Here is a 20,520-nt window from a genome sequence, read left to right on the forward strand (position 1 = left end):
TTTTTTTTTTTTTTTTTTTATCTGAGGCACTTGTAAGGCATTAAATGTTACAACGATACATTCTGTATTAATCACTAGTATTATAAATGAATAGTAAGAACAATTACATGAATTTTGGTATACCACCTCTAACCCTCATATCTAAAATTAGTTTGGTATAGAATGACATAAATCTCTTTAAAGTGGACATTTCTTTATCGTACATGGAGAAACGTAAGCATGAAAGTTATAACATGTGACATGCTGATACCTAGAAATTAAGTCAATATAAAGGCCRATAACAGGAACACTGCAACACAGCTGGTTTAAGACATTACCATCTTCATGCTGCAGTCCTTTACCTGTCACTTGTATCAACGAAAGCTTTTTGTGGAGGTTTCTGAATAATTCAAGCTTAAAAAACAAATTAAAGAAAAATGTATGAGCATTTTTCTGCCCTTGTGGCCAAGAAAGCCAATGGTCTCCTGGGCTGCATTAGGAAGAGTGTTGTCAGCAGTTGGAGGGAGGTGATCCTGCCCCTCTAAGCAGCCCTGGGGAGGCCTCATCTCGAGTACTGTGTCCAGTTGTGGGCTCCCCAGTACAATAGAGACATGGAGCTACTGGAGAGAGTCCAGTGTAGGGCTACGAGGTTGATCAGAGGGCTGGAGCACCTGCCCTGTGAGGAACGGCTGCGAGAGCTGGGCCTCTTCAGCCTGGGGAAGAGMAGACTGAGGGGGGATCTTATCAGTGTGTACAAGTACCTGAAGGGAGGGTGTCAAGGGGACGGGGMCAAACTCTTTTCAGTTGTCCCGTGTGACAGGACAAGAGGCAATGGGCAGAAATTGAAGCATGGGAAGTTCTGCCTGACCGTGAGGGGGAATTTCTTCCCTGTCAGAGTGACGGAGCACTGGACCAGGCTGCCCAGAGAGGCTGTGGAGTCTCCTTCTCTGGAGATCTTCAAGGCCCACCTGGATGCAACCCTGTCTCACATGCTCTAGGTGATCCTGCCTGAGCAGGGAGGTTGGACTAGATGATCTCCAGAGGTCCCTTCCAACCTCAGCCATTCTGTGATTCTATGATTTAGAGATTTTTTTTTTTTTAAGCATGCCAGATCATTTTACTGGAAAGTTTGCAGAACTGCCCCACAAATGAGTTTCACCGACACAATTGAGCTGCAATATGACATTAGGAATCTCTTTAAAGGAATTTATCCCTGGTACTCCATGATGTGCTCAAATCAGAAGACTCAGTGCATAAAGTGCAAAAGCTACGTCGAATTCTCACACACTGGGTTCTACCTTGTTCAATATTGTAAGTTTCAACAATGATCTTTGAGAACTCCAAAGCTTGGGGGGCAAAAAAAGGGATCTCAGGAACTCCTTTTCCTAGCGTAAGTGGACCATATCATATCAATTTAAGAAATAAAGTATCTGATTCAATATATTTATATTTCTATGYAAAATTTTAGAAAGAAGAAAAAACATTGCCGTGTAAAGACTCAGAAAATCCTCTTTAAAATTCAAAATAATGTWAAAGCATACCTTTAATCAGCGTTTTTCTACAGAAAAAGGATATTCTGTTACTTAAACACTTACTCTCAGGGCACCAGAATAATTAAAGTTTTCCCTTATTTCTTTTTTTTTTATTATTATTAAAATTTTCTTGATGCAGCAATATCTTTTTAATGAGCAATTTTAGGGCCACTCTTCRGCAAATATTCATCTTTTCTCCAACTCTTAATTCTATAGCTCTATGAAGAATGCTGAGCACGAGCAGCCTTTAAGCTTTGCACTCACTTCTGRCAGTAAGACAAAATGTTTAACTGAAAAAGGAATTTTTAAAGTGAGAATCAAAGAGACAATGCAGACAGCATACAGAAGGTTTAAGKATATGAAATGAAACATAAAATTAAAAAATTAAGAGAATGGAAGCATAGTTAAACTAACTTTGTGTGCTATACATAACCGTGTTGAAATTACTGAATATTGATTCAGGAATAACTGTKTTTTAAAATTGCATTAGTATAATAACAGTATTTAAATTTTAGAGTCTAGGCAGGCGACCGAGATTAGAAGGGGACAGAATGTTGCTGGAATGCATCTCAGTCCCAYTAACTGATAGAGAATCAGCAGTCCAGCACGCAGAGTTTTCCTGAGGGAGTTCATCTGTGAAAATTCACAGAAAGGGAATTGTTAGGCTGTAAATGAACCACTTAGATCACAGAATGGTTTGAAACAAAGGAAGTTTAAAATAATAGACCTTCCTTTTCTTTTCTTTTTTTAAGTCATATTATAATTAACTACTACTATTGCTAGGAAATTATATAGTATTTTGGGAACTAACATACTTCTAAAAATTATTATAAAGGCATTTATATTCAATACTCCTGTTGGTTGATTTAAATGAAATTTCATGGAAATTAAATATTTCAAGATTCAGAGATTATTGTATTATTTTTGTCCTTGAATGCTACGGATTTCACAAGACTATCCTGATTACTCAAGCTAATAACATTAAAAATATTTGAAATAGAAAAGCTAGAACATTTGAAAACTATCAAATTTAAAAAAATACAGAAAAATATGCCTGATTTTGAGACTGTTCAAATTTCAGATAAATTTCATACTTTATATGAAGATCACTTTACTATTTGGATCATAGGTATTTTTTCCAATGTGGATGCCCCAATGGTTTTGAATATTTAGCTGTTATTGTAAAAGAATATTAATATACTGATATAATGAATTTGCAATTCTTTTTTCTTGACTCTTCCAATTTAACTCCTACATAGATACGCTTACTTAGAAATAGAACAATTCACAGAAGAGCAATCCTTTTCAGAACTAAAGCTAAATTATTTCTGAAGGAAAGCACTTATAAGGACCTACTACAYTTTAAATTCACACCTTTGGTTAATTAAGCTTAATTTTTTTGACTCTCTTTGTATACGTGCCTTCAGGGAATACAGTGCTTTCTGCTTACATTCTCCTAAGGAAATGCATGGTCAGAAGAAGTAAAAACAGCAACAAGAAGAAAAATTATCAGTCATATTCTTTTCATTATTCTACCAATAGAATCTCTAAACTATTAAAAGAAGGGCACACAAATTAATTCCGCGTAAGAATGAACTAAGTATCTTAAAATATACTATTAAGATACACAGTTTTCATGAAATTCAAACCATACTTGATTTAAAGAATTGGAAACTGACTGAAAAGCTAAGTAAGAGGCTATATTCCCTCAGTCTGATTTCATGTTCTACACATTCACAACTTTTAATTTGATTCCTGAAAGTTAAATATCACAGAACATTGAGCTTCCATTGATTAAATAAGAAAAGGTTCAGAAATGGTTCAAATTCTGTGTTTTAAGCACAGGCAGGGGTTTGAATTTTCATTGCTTACATAAAACAAGTCTGTCTGTTCTGAAGAGTGCATTGCATGTATAAAAAAAAAAAAAAAAAAAAAGCCTGAAAAGAAACGAACCTGAAGACATGTATTAATTACAGAAATAAATTTATTCAATATATTCCTTTATTTTGTAATGCAATATAGTAAAGCAGAAGAGCAAAATGAAAGACATTTATATTCAAATTGCTACTGCTTCCAAACTCACTGATGATAATAATTTGTTTTCTGATTTATTTCAAACATAAACAAGTTAAGCTACTAAAACAAATATACTGACCTCCTTTCTAAAGTGTTTTAAAACCCACGGTAGAAGAGCTAAGAATTATTTGCCTACATACTATGTACAATATAGTATCAGAGTTAAAAGATTTGGAGTTTATAAACTGAAAATAAAAATTGCTGATGAATTGTGTTATTGCTAAAATCACACTTTATTCTTTTTCTATTATTTACCCTCAAGTATATCTAAGATCCATCTTCCTTTTGGAAACTTTCACGCACCACAGAGCGCTGAAACCTTTGCAGTTACGCAATCAAGCTGCCTTGTAATGGCTTTTCTACCTAACGTGCAACCCGTAAAAACTGCAATTGGGTACAACTATCAAAACCTTAAAAAGGTAAAAATAACCTCTTAAGAGGGACAAAGTCAGCTCCACTCAACAAAGTGGTAGGTTTAGTTCGAAAGATGAAAAAAAGATTCTCTTACAGAGTCTATAGCATCACAGCTTTCTAAGTATCAAGTCAAACCTCATAAGGAGTCTCCCAGAATCACTATGTTCAGAAAATTTTAATTAATGACTTTTTCCCATGATGGAGAAAAATCGACTAATGTGTAAAAGGGCAGTTAACACAGTTATGTTCAAATAAAACATTAGCCACCTTAAAAAATATAATTTTTTAGATGAATTGATTAAAAAACAAAAAATGTTTTCTCTTGACCTAGCCGAAGAGGAATAATCATGTTCTTGTTTAGGAAGCACAATGATCTTAAGGTTGGAAGATATGCTAAAATGTTACTATAAAAGGAGTATAAGGCAGAGTACTTTGTGTCAAAATAAATCAGTAACTGAACAAAAGGCAGCCTACAGTACCTCAGTTTAGAAAAGACACTTGCAGGATCACTCTAGCTATGTTCAGATTACCACTGTAAATCTGTCAAGCCAACAATCTCCACACTGAATGAGTCCCAAATACTTGCTTTATAAATCTAAATTTTGATTGACTTCACACTGGTCACCAACTCAGACACCAATATGACTGAGAAGATTGGACATGGGCCTCAGGTAACAATAATATGAGACCAAGAAAGAATAAAGATAACGTTATTCCAAAACCAGTTTTCTTAGATAAATTGAGTTCCTGTATTGGGATTGGAAAAACAGATTAGAACTTTTTTCTATCAAGCTATTGTCCAATTAGACTTCATGCTTATTTTAATTAAAATGTGTGAAATAAACTTCACCAAGATGTAGTCTGTAAAAAGGATATAATAAAGAAGTACACATGGAAAGATATTGCTCCAAAGCATTACACTAGCATAGGTATCAGAACTCAAAGGAAGAAGCTAAAGTAGTAGCTTGGAAACAAAATCATGTCTAGATGTTGAGATTGGCTGATATTAGCTCTTAAAATTCTATTAGAAATGCAACAATTAAAATGCTGAAAGGCATTTACCACAAGAGGAAAAAAAAAATGCAGCCTACTTTCGGGGTCAAGCAAAGATACAGGATCAAAAATCATGAAGAAAAAATTAGTTGTCTGGTAGACCCATTTAAAATGCAATTACCTAAAATTACCAAAACTACAACGACCTCTGCACTTCCAGACTCTCTCCTTCTCTGTATACATATATGCAGCATTTCTCATCTTGCCCAACAACCACTATTTATAGTGCATTTTTTATAGTTTATAATAGCTTCAAAGAAAAAAAGACACTAGAGAACATTTTTGCTCAAGAAGTAATTTTTTTTTTTTTTTTGAATGTCATAATGTTTAGGAGCAAAAACAATGAAAATAAACAATAAACACAGCAGTGTTTCTTCTTTTCTACCATATGGAATTTTTTCACTGTTACAACCCACAACTGTCTCTTAAAAAAGAGCTGTGATTCAGCAGCACTACAAATCAAAATTCTCAAGTGCTGGTATTTTTAAAGAGCTAAAAATTACTGGAGAGAAAATAAAGTAATAACAAAAGACTCAATTTTTATTTATCTGCCAGTCTCAAAGCATTTTTACAAAGGAGGAGGCCACTGTTGTTACCTCCAGCTTACAGAGACGAAGCAGAGGGACAGAAGGGAACTGACCTGGATAGGACACAGGACACACTGGCAGGCTATGCAGAGCTAAGAACAGATTGCAGATCTATTAAGAACAGGGATTAATACTAAGCACTTATTAAGTACCAGTTGGGAACTGACCATATAACTGACCATTAGAAGAAATGCATGATATTTAAAACAAAGAATTGATGTCATTAAAGAAATAACGTCATTAACAGATAATTATTGAAAAGACTGATGGAGTTGTTTAAGAAAGTTACTGCTCCCCAGATATTTGTTATCACCCTCCGTTGGAGGTTATTCTACAATTCTTCTTTAGAAGAATCTTCTTTAGAAGAATTGTAGAAATGGAGTATGTCTCTGGGACGGACACTTCAGCGCATTTCCGAGTTTTAGCGGAATTGYCTGCTCTGTGAGGGAAGTAACACCTGGCAGAGGAGCAGTGCAACTACTAAAGTTACTGCAGCAAGATTAACCGGGAATCACTTGCCAACAGCCTCAGAATAAAGAAACCAGAATTGCAATACTGCCTTTGCTTCTCTCCTGCTGTACGACCAGGCAATTTTCTTTCCTGCTCTTTCTCCCTCAACATATGACATCAGTGTAGTTCCCTATACTAAAGATCTCTATTGAAAGAAGAARAGTAAAGAAACATATTGTTATCATAACACTTAGCAAACCTTACAGAGGTCAAATCAGAGAAGACAGGATATACTCTCCAAGAGAAGTACAGTTAAAAACAATATTACAAGATATGCAGGGTTTCCTTGAACATGCTTCAACCCTGTAAAAGTTCTAATTTACATTATATCTTCAGAAGAAAGCCAGGAAAAACTCCACTGCCAAGTATATTTACTCAGATACATCAAACACTTCATAATTTCTGTTCTCAATCCAATACAAAATTTGCAGTAGGCAACGACACACTTTTCACCAACAATATTCCACTTAAGGAAAATACTATTTCAAGTGCTTTGCCAATACACTTGGCTATTATTTGATCAACCTAAAAAATTCTAACATATATCAGAAAAAGAAAGCTTCAAGACAACGTAAGACAGCACCATGAGAAGTGAGATAACTGAAGAAAAAATACTTGATACTGAAATTACATGAAATAATCAGCACCTTCATAGTAAATGCTACAAGTGCTAAAAGAGTTTACTTGTCTAGGATTCAAACACAAATTCCCCAAATATATCTGAGAACTAAATTTTTTTAAAAAAAGTAATCAGTGCTATCACATCACTGTCTTTGCAGTATTCATGACCTATGGTAAGTTTCTATGTCCACGGCATGAGAGAAAGAAGCAGGAATTCCTAAGTCTCATGTCCCAGGAAAAAGCACATACAATACTCGCCTATCCCATATGATTTTTTCCCATTTTGGGACACAATCAGCCAGATATATTCTGAAGGGCAATCTACATCTGTGTCAGTCCTAATACAATTCATGATTTCCAGTCATTTATAACTAAACCACATCAAAATCACAACTAAATAAGAAAATAAAGCTCTCGATTTTTCGTAACTCCATCATATCATGTAACTGACTGAAGTCACTTCATAGAAGGATTAGACATAATGATCACATACTAAACACTCAATAACACTAGGTCAGAATAATCCAGTAACTGAAGTACGCAACTGAAAAATGATTACATAACCGCTCCCTGTCAGACCAACTTATTCACCTCCTATATTTATGTTGTACACATAAATACAACTCATACTGAATTTTTTAGGACATTAAAATTATCGTATTATTTCTCCCTCCCACAGATATACGTGCCTTTTAAATACCTTCACGTCATTTCAATATCCTTGGAGTTCTTCCCAAACTACATCCTTTGAGGTACTGTAACTACTATGCAAATTGATTTTTTCAGATTTTTTTTGCACATTTTCTGAAATTTTTTCATTTCACCTATGTTTTCAGCTATGGAGCTGCCTTAAACCAATTTACATATATTAGAGGTATGCTGAATCCACTATCATGACAAGAGGGCTGCACTTCTGCACCAAAAACTACATTTGAATTTTCTTCAGCCATATTACATTTTCATTCAATATGGTCTCCACTTATTTCAAGGTCTCTTTGACCATTTTTTATGTTTACTAGCACTCCTTCATATTCAATACACATTTTTACAGCCATCTTTACCAATTATCATAGGTTCCACTTCCCCCCCCCTTTTTTTTTAAACTTCCTAGGTATAAATACTATATTTACCTATTACAAATATATTTCCCCTGTCCTCCCTGATGCTTGCATGATCTCTCAGTTTTTTTCAGCTCTGCATTTAATTAAATATGTTGTTTGTCCACCTCATCCAGGGTATTAATTAAAGCATTCAATAAAATCAATTTCTGTAGTCACACAAGGCAGTTCTCCCACAAATCACACCTCTTACATAAAGAAAACGATAAGGAAATAAAATGTTTCTACAGATATTCGTAAAATACAGAGGTAGATATATGCAAAATGTGTATGCATATGGGTTATCCTACTGCAACAAGGTGTCTAAGACTATTGCACTCATAGTTTTGCATTTCATTTCCAATTAATTGGCAGCAACAAATTACAGAACTTTTGCAATTCAATCTCATGTAACTAGGCATTTTAAAAACAATTGACATTCACAGTATTACTGTTTCTGAGAATAAATACCATCCACTGAACATGTTTACGATAAAGTTAATGTATAAAAATCTGAATGTGTCTGTTGAAACGATGCAAATTTTATTTGTCATGGTTCTATCTGTGACAGAGTTATTCATTAAATGTATAAAATTAGCCTTGTTGATATCTATATTTTGGCAATTGTCACAAATACTAACAATGAGCTAAAAGCAGCTACAGTACTTACATTGGTGAGGTGAATGACTCCTTTAGATGTAACAGAGCAGCCCATAAAACCAACATACTGCAGCTCGGGACAATGTTCAGCAAATGCTTTCACTGACTGATCTGTCACCTAACAAAAAAAAAATACACAGATAACAGTTGAATAGATGATACGAGTATACACACAATAAAATCCAAGTTGTTTATTAATAACAATAAAATTATTAATGAATAGTTTGATTGCGTTATCACTGCCACTTATTCTGAGAATTTGAGAGAAAACATAAGGTATGCACGTGCATCTATAGATACATTTGAAAAGAAAGAAAAAATATAGTCTTCGAAAGACAGTAGGACCTTCGCTTTGGAGCAGGAAAAACAGAAGAGGCTAGAATGATGATCACTAAAATTCAAATATTACCATTCTCTTTATCTGCAGACTAAAGCAGAAGTTTCTTTTATTTATCATTCACATAATTATATACAATAATTAAAATATCAACAAGTTTAAGACATTGCCACTCTGCAGAATCATGAGGTACCCAACACTGACTGCACTGAATCTGAACTGTATCATATCTTAAGTTTATATTCCATTTTAAGGCATTTTTATTAAAAACTAAAGCCGTACTACAATCTATTAATAGCTATTAACTTGCTATTAACTTAAACATAGTATTTTGGCCGTTTCCCACATAGAATTAGTATCTCACAGTAACGTACCATTCTACGTCTGTTATTCGTTGAATGAAGACGCTACCTTTATTATTGTGATATATCTATTTCTAAAATTCTTTTTGTTTTATAATTAAGTTTGTCTAATAAAATTAAGTAGCTATGGAAACTAAACATTGCATATGTAATGTTTGGTAGGTAGAGTAAATATTGAAAAAGAATAACACTTGTGAACTTTTTTCCTCAAAGTATTAGYTTCCTCTACAAATACTTCTGTGATTTCCTGGTTTTATTGCAGGAAATATTTCCTGTTTTCCCAGGAAGTTATATAAAGATTTGTCTTAAATCAAGAAAATTGTATTTTAATTATTTAAAATTTTTATTCAGTTGAGTACTTCCCTAGATGAAGGTATTAACAAAAGAAACATTTGTTGTTTTATTTTCCATTATTGAAAACAAATATTTCATTCCACAAATATTCTATTTCATTTGTCATTCTAATCTTTCATCAATTTTTTAAAAACTTGCATCATACAGTAAGAACACAGCACAAAACCCATAAATTCACTTTTTAAAAAATATGAAGCCACTAGCATCAATATTCTTCTGATTAAACAGCATGCACAACTGTCAATTTAGTTCAAAAGACTGACCAAACAGCAGAGGAAAAGGTCTGTACTTCATTTGATCCAGGCTGCACTACTACGGAGTCCCCTAAAGGATGGGGAGAAACGGAAAGCAATTGCCTTCGAGAGTCCTTCCAGAATGCAAGGTAGAGAAGACACGTGAAAGATGCAGCAAGCAGAAGGATGGCAGCAGAGGAGAAGGGAACAGCCAGTTTCAAAGATGATGGAAATTAATTTCTCCTGGGCAAACTTTGTAGCAATTAAGGAAAACACTAAAAGTTGCTGAAATAAGAGAATGTCTAAAGCAAAAATACTTCAATGTATTTGTTCACTTGGAGTTTCTTCTATTAGGAAGTTGAGTATTAGTTTGCTGTCTAATAAACAACCCACTGTAGCACTTAACCCGCTGCAGTAATTTAAAACTCCTTCGCTGTAGCGGGTGTGAGGAGGAAGCAGCTCCCCCTCTGTCCCATCACAATCCTTAATGAATACAAAGACCTTCCTATACTTTCCTTAATACAAACATCCTGGAAAGAAAGGAAAATGTAGCTTAGCTACAAATGATAGATTGAAACTATATGGACATGTAGCTAGGTTCTACCCCTTCTAGCACCCTTCTCCAAGTCCAGACATTTAATTCCAGTGCAGGGTTACACGGCTCTCACATTGTAACCTGATGTACATCTTTCACACGCTCCCAGGATCCATCTCACTTTTCAACCTCCTCATTTCTTCCCTTTGACGAGCACTTTCATCTATGAAGGCTTTCTTTCCTATACGTATGTACAAAGACCTAGCACCTCAATCACACATCTCATCTCTAATTTTAATAAAGACTATTTCTCCTCCAGACCACAACTAACAGAGGCAGAAAACAGACACAGCAGCTTGTGCAGCAGTGTCTGGGCTCTGCTTAAAACTTCTGGAAGTTGTGGGCAGTTTTGGGGCTCCCCAGTACAAGAGAAACATGAAACTACTGCAGCGAGTCCAGTATAAGGCTATGAAGATGACTAGAGCATCTCTCCTGTGAGGAAAGACTGCAAGAGCTGGGCCAGGTTAGCMCGGAGAAGACTGAGCGGGGATCTTACCAATGTCCACAAATATCTGAGGGGAGGGTGCAAAGGGGAGGGGGCCAGGTGCTTTTCAGCAGTGCCCAGCAACACAACAAGAGGCAATGGGCACAAACTGAAGCACAGGAATTTCTATCTGATATGAGGAAACTCTTCTCCGTATTGCATGCTGATACCTATTYCCTGTTAAATCTAATTGCTTATGCCTTTACATTAGATGCTATACTACAGTGGCCAACACTTCACTGTCAGATTTATTAAAATAAATAAATACAACATCAGGTAGTTTTACCGAAGAGCATAGCAGAGGCAAGAGTTGATCCTGCAACATGTTTTCTTTTCCAAAAGAAACTGAAAGTGAACAGCACCCCCCTTGAAGCTCAGCTACTATCCGAGCGCTTGCATGTGCATGATAAGTAGCCATCAATCCAGATCCTGTTTTTTCTAGAGAGGTCCCTCACCGGCAGAATAATAAAGACTCCAGAGACAAGTGGAGGACAGAGGGAAGAGAGAAAGCCACAGAGATAACTAATAGCTTTTCAAGTTTTTCAGAATTTGGATATGGGCAGGTTTTTGAATTTATTGAGCACCATATTTAGACATAGCTGAATTTCTAAAATTCGAATTCTTGACCTATGTAGTTTTTATTACTAAACATCCAGCAGCTATAAAACTGAAGAGTATAAAATTGTCATGGGCACCCTTAGAACACCTCCACCTCTTCCTTTTAACAAGTTTTTTTCCCCCTCCCCTGAGCAGTATAAATTCCTAGTACAAATGACAGTAAGGCAAAAGTGTCTTGATCTGGGGACAAAACATGTACTTTCCAGCCAAAATGTACAAGTCATCTCTCACTGTGTCTGGAATTGTAAACCCTGAAAGCCTGAGGACATTCTGGGTTTGCAGGGATGTCTTGTTGACTTCACAGAACTCAGAAGCAAAACAAGTTTTGAGATATCTAGTCCACGAGGGAGCCCCAGGTGAATACATATGTATGAACAGTACTGTCGCTGTGCTGGGTATCACCTTGATCCCCAGCTCCAACATACCTGACGAGCATGGCACTTTACTGCATGCTGGCAAAATACTTGCAAAACAAATTTTTGAAAGTGAGCTCAGAGACTAGGGATGCAAAGAGGATTATAGGTATACAGATTATACCATGCTTGAGTGCTTTTGGTTTGAGGTTATCGGATGTGGTTACAGGTCAAAAGCAGGTTGATTTAAAGAAACAATTTCTCAATGAGCAAAGCTGTTTTAGTTGCATGCCTGCCAATTACAAGCAAAAAGTATGCCTCTGCGGTTTGGGTATTTAGAAACCAATGAAACTGAAAGTGAGCCCAAAGGAGGCGGAACAGGCTCAGGTAAACAGGTTCAACCCCCTAAGAAATGGGTAGTGATTGTGTCTTGTTTGTACAGACCCATGTTACAAGTCTACTTACTTAATCAAGCAACCAGCGTATTTTAGCACAAAATATCTTCTTTGATTTTGATCTGACAGATTCTTAGATCTTCATCTCTGCACATTCCTTTCAGCTGAGTCAGTAGCCACATCAGCTATTTGGGAAGATTTTGACTACTAAAGACTTTGACAAATATTATTAGAAATCAAAGAGTGACAGATTTGCCCTATTCATGGCACCAGAGGATAATAAAAATGCCTTCTGAAAACTCAGGGAAGTTTTAAATTTAGGCATAGAAAAACAGAAAATCAATCCTTTCTTTTCAGTCATATTAGCTTCTCTATAGAAAATAAAAGAAATCCTCTGTTCTGCTAATGAGGTAAGAGGAGGACCCTGTTACAGTTTTGCCCTCCTCTCTTTACAGAGAATTTGAGTATGAATCTTTTCTTTGTTTCGCACAGCTTTGCACTAGCTCATAAAGAAATGCGTTAATAAACAATGAATAGTATAAATGCCTAAGATCACAGATTTAGTACAGAACTTAAAACTTTAAAATACAGATAATTTCTTCCATAGAAGTGACATATTTTGGGTCCAAAAAAAAAGCACAAAAAGAGATGTTTGGAAAGTAAATAATAAAATTATTAACTCTCAAAGTGTTTTCTGTTTGTTCATACTGTGGAATTATCTGCATGCTAAACAAAACATGTAAAAAAATAGTTAAAGTTAACAGTACTTCAACTATCAGCATTAAATAGATTACAGACTGGCAGTGAAAGTTTTCAGTGTTTGTTAGATGTTCAGCATCTATCTGGTCAGGACAAGGTTCTTCATTCCTTCTACATACCATGCAAGTCTCTCAATCTTTCAGGTTCCAAAAAGTATTTACAACCTGTCAAAAGTAGTGTGGTATTACCTGAATATGCTTTACATTTACTGTGGTAGAAATAACAATTTTAGACAGGCATTTTGCTATTGCAGACAAACGCTCTTAAACCTTGGCTTATAAATAAATAAATAAAACAGCACTGCATTGGAACTGTTGATGCCTTTAAGCTCAGTTCAATAATAGCTCTTGTCCTTTGCTGTCAGTCAGTGAAACTCCACTAACTGCACGAGCTGTTTTGATGTTTTAAAGAGAAACATTGTAAAATTTCACCATCAGCACTGTAATCTCACAGTCTGCAATTTTTACTATACCAGTATATAAGAGTATATAATTTTTTTTTCAGGTCCAATGTCATTTATAGCAATTGATATTTTAATATCACAGTGCCCATCCACCCAGCCTGCAACGGAGGTCATTCGATATTTTATTTAGTGAGCTACTCTTAACGCATGACTGCATTCTCCTCTGATTGCGTTAGTGAGGAAWATTATACATATTTTTACACGTATACACACACACCTGCTATTTCACAAGAAGAACAATTACTTTTCATAGAAAGAATATGAGATATGAAGTAGAGAAACACCTGATGAAAACTTTTTTAAACTAAATATCTGGGGAGAGGGTAAAAAATTACAATTTGTAATTTGTCTTTTTGTTCTCATTCTGTTTCACAGGAGTAAGAACATGTAGTATTTTGGACCTTGTTCATATGTATCACATAGCATTATGTAGCTAAGTACATTGACCAGTTAGATTAATTGATAACTGAATCCTATCCACCGCGATTCATATACACTTCCAAAACTATAACCAAACAGCATTTGTGGGTAGAAGTAATATCTTCCATTAGAATTATATGTATAGTGGGAAAAAAGCAGACAAATTTCAGACAGACTTGAAACAGAGCAGAGTCGAATATGAAGCTAAAATTAATTTTTAAGATCGAGAACAACTACTCTACTGCTTAATTAGACATTCTTCTATTTTACCCTGTACAATGCCTAGCTCACAAATATACTGACCTTACTTGCCTGTATCCTTATGCTGTCACATCCAGTATTATAGTGCTACTACAAAATAATGTTGCATTTTCTTTCTAAATGATGAAATTAAAAACTGTCTAAAAATGCTATTAAAAATATCTCTCTCTCTCTCCCCCATATATATATATATATATATATACACGCTTGAAATTCTGTATTTAAACTCTTAATACATGCAGGCCAACTCACTATTTCTACGACAAATAGGTCCCAGAAATGGTAATCTCCTTTATTGCACAGAGTTGTTTTATCCTCCCAAGACCTATTCTACAGAATGAATGAAGGATAAGTGCCTGACGACAAAATGCATGGAAAATTAGGAACAGCACGTGTACAATGATTATGTAATCTTAACTCTGTTTGTTTGTAATGTAACTCTATACTGTTTCCTTGAAGGCCTCTTTATCACTCAAGAAGCAGGAGAGTCATATGAAATACGAATTATGACTTTTGGAACCAAACAGATATTTTAAAGCATATGACCAACGAACATTCAGACATACCAAAGAAACAGATGAGATTAGTATAATCTAAAATAGATTACCATAGAAAATATACTACAGTTCTACTAACATGACTCCTGTCAATAACGATACAGAAATTCACAGCTAATTCTTTTATAGATCACAGTAGTGTTCTTTGAGGAATCTTTAATAATTGGATTGTCTCGTCGACCTTCATTGACTTTCATTCATCCTGTCTTGCTTCATGTTAGTCTTGCTTTGAAAAAGTAATGCAGGACAATGAGGAGAGATTTATAAGTTATGCACTACAGCACTGTGAATGGGAAATACATTGGTCTGGAACTAACGGTGCAGATTTTGTTCCTATTAAAAAGATCTATGATAAGTGAGATACGGTTTAATCATTTCCTTTTTATGTATTACAGCTTATTAYATATGAATTCCAGTTCTGATTTTTTTACAAGAATTCAATATTTAGGCTATTCCGAATTAGATTCTGTAAGTATTAGTTTATTTTATATTCTATTAAATAATCCAAGTAGCACAAAGGAGCAGTTCTCAAGCAAAGATGATCATTCAACAAGAAAGTCTGAGGTACAACAATACAAGCTACTTAAATTCCAACTAAAAAGCCTAACAGCTTATAAAAAAATCTAGAGAAGCTAAAACAGAAATAAACTGGAAATGAATAAAGTGATAGGAATATAAATACAAGTTAGAATGGAATGGACACCATGTCCTCATTCATACGGGTGCACTGCAATCTAAGTACATCTTAATGTACGATTTTTCAGGCAAAATACATAAACAAGTTTGAAAAACATTTTAAGATCTTCTTCAGAACAAAGACATTATCCAGAAAAACTTTTGACAGAGTAAAATATGCTGTCATCTGAGCAGAAAGCCAGTCTCCCACAAATGCAATAGGTATGCACACACCGCACAGGTCAGTACTAATAGTGGAGTAAAACTTCTTCTTTCTAATTCTCTCACCAACCAGCTCAGCTCACCAGTTTATTATCAAAAGAGGATGGACACCCCCCTACGCCACCCCCTCACCATAAAAACATGAGCTATCTCAAAAACAGAAATATTCTCAAAACATGAGACACATCTAATATCAAGAAAGGCAGGCAAGTCAGCCACCATTGCTCTATCTGCAGAAACGTCCCTAAATCTAACAAAAAAAATGCAATAAAAACATAACTTGAGAGAAGTTGCCTCTGATGCCAGGGGCAATTTTACACAGGTTTCTCCAGCTGAGCTTGTGTAAAACCTCTGTATTAAACTGTAACCACATCATTAGCTTGCTATAATGCAAGGTAAAAAGTTGTTGAATTAATTACGCCTTGTCAAAGGATGAGGATAGAAATAAAGGCTAGTCCTTGCAAGGAATTACGATCAGGACAGATTAAGACAGATGTTCCCTCTTTGCCACATAAGGAAAGATGATGTTTGTCACACCCAGAATTTATTACTCAGATTTCTAACTTAATGAAGACACAAAAAACACTCCCAGTCATAAAAAATTGTGTTGATTACAAAAGCATGAGATATTAACTGAGAAGGAGCTCCAGGAATACATCTGTTTTGTTTTCTCTGATTTTTATAGTAGCATTGGTTTGTTTTGTCTTGTTTTTTTTCTCCCTCCTACCAATTCTCTCTCACTGATCAGGTCCCGTGATATTATGATAATATTAGTACAACAACTCTAATGTGACTTTTTCCCATGAGGATCTCTCAAACCACTAAATAGAATACAGTTTTCAGTTAGCTTTGGAATATCTTAAGTAGATAAAATTTATTGCCTTGTAAGCTTGACCTAGAAAAAAAAAAAGATTTCATTAACTGTTCTCTCTTTGTTTCTGTGTTTTAAATTGCCAAGTGAAGTAAAGCTTTCTCTATCTCCAAGATGCATCACCTCACAGATTGTCTCTTTTGGCTAACACTTTTTAAATGACTTTTTAAACAGAGGTCCAAACTAAGAGACTACAATATTACACTATAAAGACTAGTAAACCTTAGGCTATTAAACTAAAATACATACTTACCAATATTTAAGATTACATATACTTTCCCACTCCTACAAGCAAGCTGTTGCCTTCAAATAAATAAATATATGTATGTATGTATGTATGTATTTTTTTCCCCCATATGCTATTAGTTTCTTTCAACAGCTAAGACTACTGCTAAAACAGCTCATAGGCTAATGAGGGCAGTTCCTTCAGTGCTTTGGAATGAGCAACAGGTAATCCAGAACCAAAGTGCCTTAAAAAAACAGAAACAAAACAAAAAAAAATCTCTTTTCTTTTTCTGTGCTGCTATTATCACCTTCTTCTGTAAGTTCTCTCTAATGGAAGTACCCGAGAAATACCTATGGGAAACAAGTAAACAAAAAGAACAGCAGGATATTAAGGTAAGACTTGACTGATCAATTTTTGATCTCTCTCACTCCTAGCAGGTGAAAATAAAAAATATTAGTATTCTGGTCTGCCTTTAGTGGGCAAATGGAGAAAGAAGAACATACATCAAAAGCAATATATAATTTGCCATAACAGATGAGCTTGAAAAAAGATTCAAAGTAACGTATCCCTAAAAAATGCATTGTTCCGTTTTTAATCTGAATTCTTAAATTGTTCACTATTATTAAACTTGTGCCCACAGTAGGCTGTAATACTCACAAAGCATCCACTTTCAGATATAATCCTGATCTGTCTTCCACCAAACATGCCAAGGCACTCATAAGCATCTATTTCAAACCTTTTCTTATTTAATGAAGAAATTTCTTAGAAACAGATTATACAATTTGTATGAGCATGACTATAAAACTCAGCTTAATTTAAGTAGGGTTATGACACAAATATATTCTGTGTACACACACAAATATAGGAAGATGGAACTCTTTTGCTGTCCCTCCCCCAAAAAACAAAGGACCAAAATGGTAAAAATAAAAATAAAATTAAACCCTTTATGTTTAGAAAATTTCTCTCAAATTCAAAATGGAAAAGGTTTTYGCTATTGAGAAGCAGTGATACATTGTCTACATTTCATGAGCAGCAGCTTGAATGATAGTGGACATAGAAGTTCTGGCAAAGCAATTATCATCAGTGAAGATGCATATAATTCATGACCCCCTATTGCAATCACAAAACATTGATATAAATAAGGCATAGATAATCTATCATCATGCTCAAGTGCCCAAATTTCATTAGCAARCAGGAGGAAGGCATGGCTCATCTCAATAACTGCCACTGGACATACTATTTATTTCTTCACATTCAACAACATATATGGATAAATTTAACCATTTCCTTGATCAAAATTCAACAATTCTCAATTTTAACTTGAAGTAATAATGAAAGATTAGGTACTCAAAGTTAAGAAATATAAACATTTCTGTTTTCTCATCTCTGAAAGAAACAATCTAACTGTAAAGGAAGTTATCCTTGTTTTTAGTACCTATTCGTGATGCTTACGGTGTATCTTCAATCTTTTCACAATCTGGGCTTATAAACTTTGATTGCTTCCTTTTCATTACAGACACAGTCTTCAAAGTGTAGTCTTTCATAAAATAGAATATTGCTGCTAGCTAAGGACATTAAAACTTGTTTCATTATTAATTGAAAGGGATGAYTGTTAACTGATCAAATTAGGTGACTTGTTTGTTTTCTTAAAAAAGGGAAACATTATTTTGAGGCCAAAAACAAAAAAAAATTATTGGATAGTATTTTCAGATGAGTTTACAGACTGTTTTACTTTATTCCAGAAACTGATTCCTTGATATGCGTCTCACCATTAAAGCCGAAATGTAAAACATAAAATACAGAGGCAGAACCTGGAAACTCCTACTCATTGAAGTGAACTTCACAATACGAGCTATTTCATCAAAGTCAACAAATTTAAAATGCTCTAGATTAACGCAATAATGAAAGCATGTATGCCTGAAGCAGCATGCTGAAATTCAGAACCGTGACTCTCAAAACTCCTATGTACCTGCCATGCAGTATCTATTAGGCGCTATCTCTGTGGCTGTCCCATTTTGATATTAGAATTTAACGTGTTGCAGCAATTCTGCATCCTGCTGGCTGCCTCAAGATCCATCGGATCACACTGTATGCATGAGGCTCTTTGCAAGAGAATGTTACTTTTTTTTTTTCTTTCTTTCCTTTTTTCCTAGAAATATCGAGAGGAGAAGAGAGGAGAGGATAGAGCAACCCTTTTCCTTCACCCTCATCCATTAGCTCAGGAGCATCTCTCCTATGATAYGAGAAGAAGGTTTCCACAGTTGTCACTTTATCTGAGAACTAATGGGAGTCRTGGTTGTGCATGTGTCTTGTCCAAGCTCCTTTGGGTGACAGCACCTGCTCCTCCTCTGTTGGATGGTCCTACAGGGCACGAAGCATGACACTCCAGTAAGTAAGAAGGAATTTGAGCTTCTAGCTCACACTGTTAAGGTAGGCTGTCTGCAACTTAACAGAAACACATTTACCTATATGAGTCTAAACGGCATCACTATCAGATACATACATGACATGGCATAGCCTTTAAAATAAAGGACCTACTCCTGTTCACCAGGAGGATCACCATAGATGCCTACATCGAGGAGGGACTTCTGGGCTAGGAATCTGGAGTGCTTTTCTGCAGCCATAGATAAGATTTGGAAGCCTTGGAAAGGGGTGGGATTTCAGACACATTCCATCCTCTTCATGCTATTAGGTAGCTCCTCATGGTTTCTGCAGATTCTGTTCTGAAACACCTAACTACCCCCAGGGGCTGTATACACAGTCTGCGCACTTTTCTGGAAGCTGAGGTTTCCCCTCACAAGACACTGACACTTTGATTCGCAGCATTTAAGACCCTTTGTGGATGTGGGCTCAAACGTTTTCTCGCATGCTAGTGCAGTTATGCTAAGTTTACTCTTCGGGCAAAGCAATACTAACCTATAATATTTTCCGTATCAGTAATCTAAAATCAGCCTTTTAAAATTTCATCTGGCATTTCATCATCTATATCTCTATTCTACTTTATTTTCTTTTTATGTACAGTCCTTATATGTGACAAAATATCAGCAATCCACAAATATCTTACTACTTCCAGTACCGTTACGTAAGTCTTATAAACTACCATTCATTCATTCATTCGTACGTAGACAAGTAAGTGCTTTAGGAAAAGGTCAGTTTCATTATGATTTTTGCCATTTTAATTTGATTTAATGTAGTTATAAACAAAATTTGTCCTCAATCTTTCAGAACTTACTGAAAGCCTATTTAACTCACTGGAAAAAAAAWGTGACTTGAGTAATTACCATGAAGTGACTACTCACGATACATATTCGTTGATGAAGAGGTTTGACTGGTGAAGAGCTAAGAAAAAGCAGTAACTGCTTCCATGAAACCAAAGGAAAAGAAAACCATCACTAGCTCACTGTGCTGTAAGCTGTTCTTCATGCCCATCTTTATTCCATGATTACCAACAGTGGTATTACTTCATCCTGGGAATTGCATTTGCAACTGCCATTGTGGTACTGTTGCTTCATAAAAATCAAAAGGCTCAAGAAAAAGAAAAACTGCAAATAATAAAAAATAAGCTTTTGCTGTAGTTTCTGAAATATCATGTACAGGCAAACATGGATTGCTTTTCTGTTTCTATAYTCAGCCAGCCCTCTCCCCCCATACTCCTAACGTACATGTTCCTTCCTTCCTTCTTTCCCACACAGCTCTCTTTCAGGCTCCTGTTGAGGCTGGCAGCTATGGCTTCACCTTCTAGCACAGGTTCAGTTATTCACGTTGCTGCACCCTGGGCTCTAAACGCAGACAGATCCTAACTAGAG

The 20,520-nt window shown here is 35.4% G+C and overlaps 1 protein-coding gene across 1 annotated transcript in view; it reads right to left on the minus strand.

The window, feature by feature from the left end:
- FBXL17 (F-box and leucine rich repeat protein 17) overlaps window positions 1–20,520 on the minus strand; it is a 289,747-nt gene that overhangs the window by 191,019 nt on the left and 78,208 nt on the right. The window contains exon 6 of the mRNA XM_085305322.1: window positions 8,540–8,647. Coding sequence (XP_085161448.1) covers window positions 8,540–8,647 — 108 coding nt within the window. The remainder of the gene's footprint in view (window positions 1–8,539; window positions 8,648–20,520) is intronic.

This window comes from Rhea americana, unplaced genomic scaffold, assembly GCF_003343005.1.
Source record: "Rhea americana isolate MKP2758 unplaced genomic scaffold, rheAme1 scaffold_22, whole genome shotgun sequence".
Taxonomy (NCBI): domain Eukaryota; kingdom Metazoa; phylum Chordata; class Aves; order Rheiformes; family Rheidae; genus Rhea; species Rhea americana.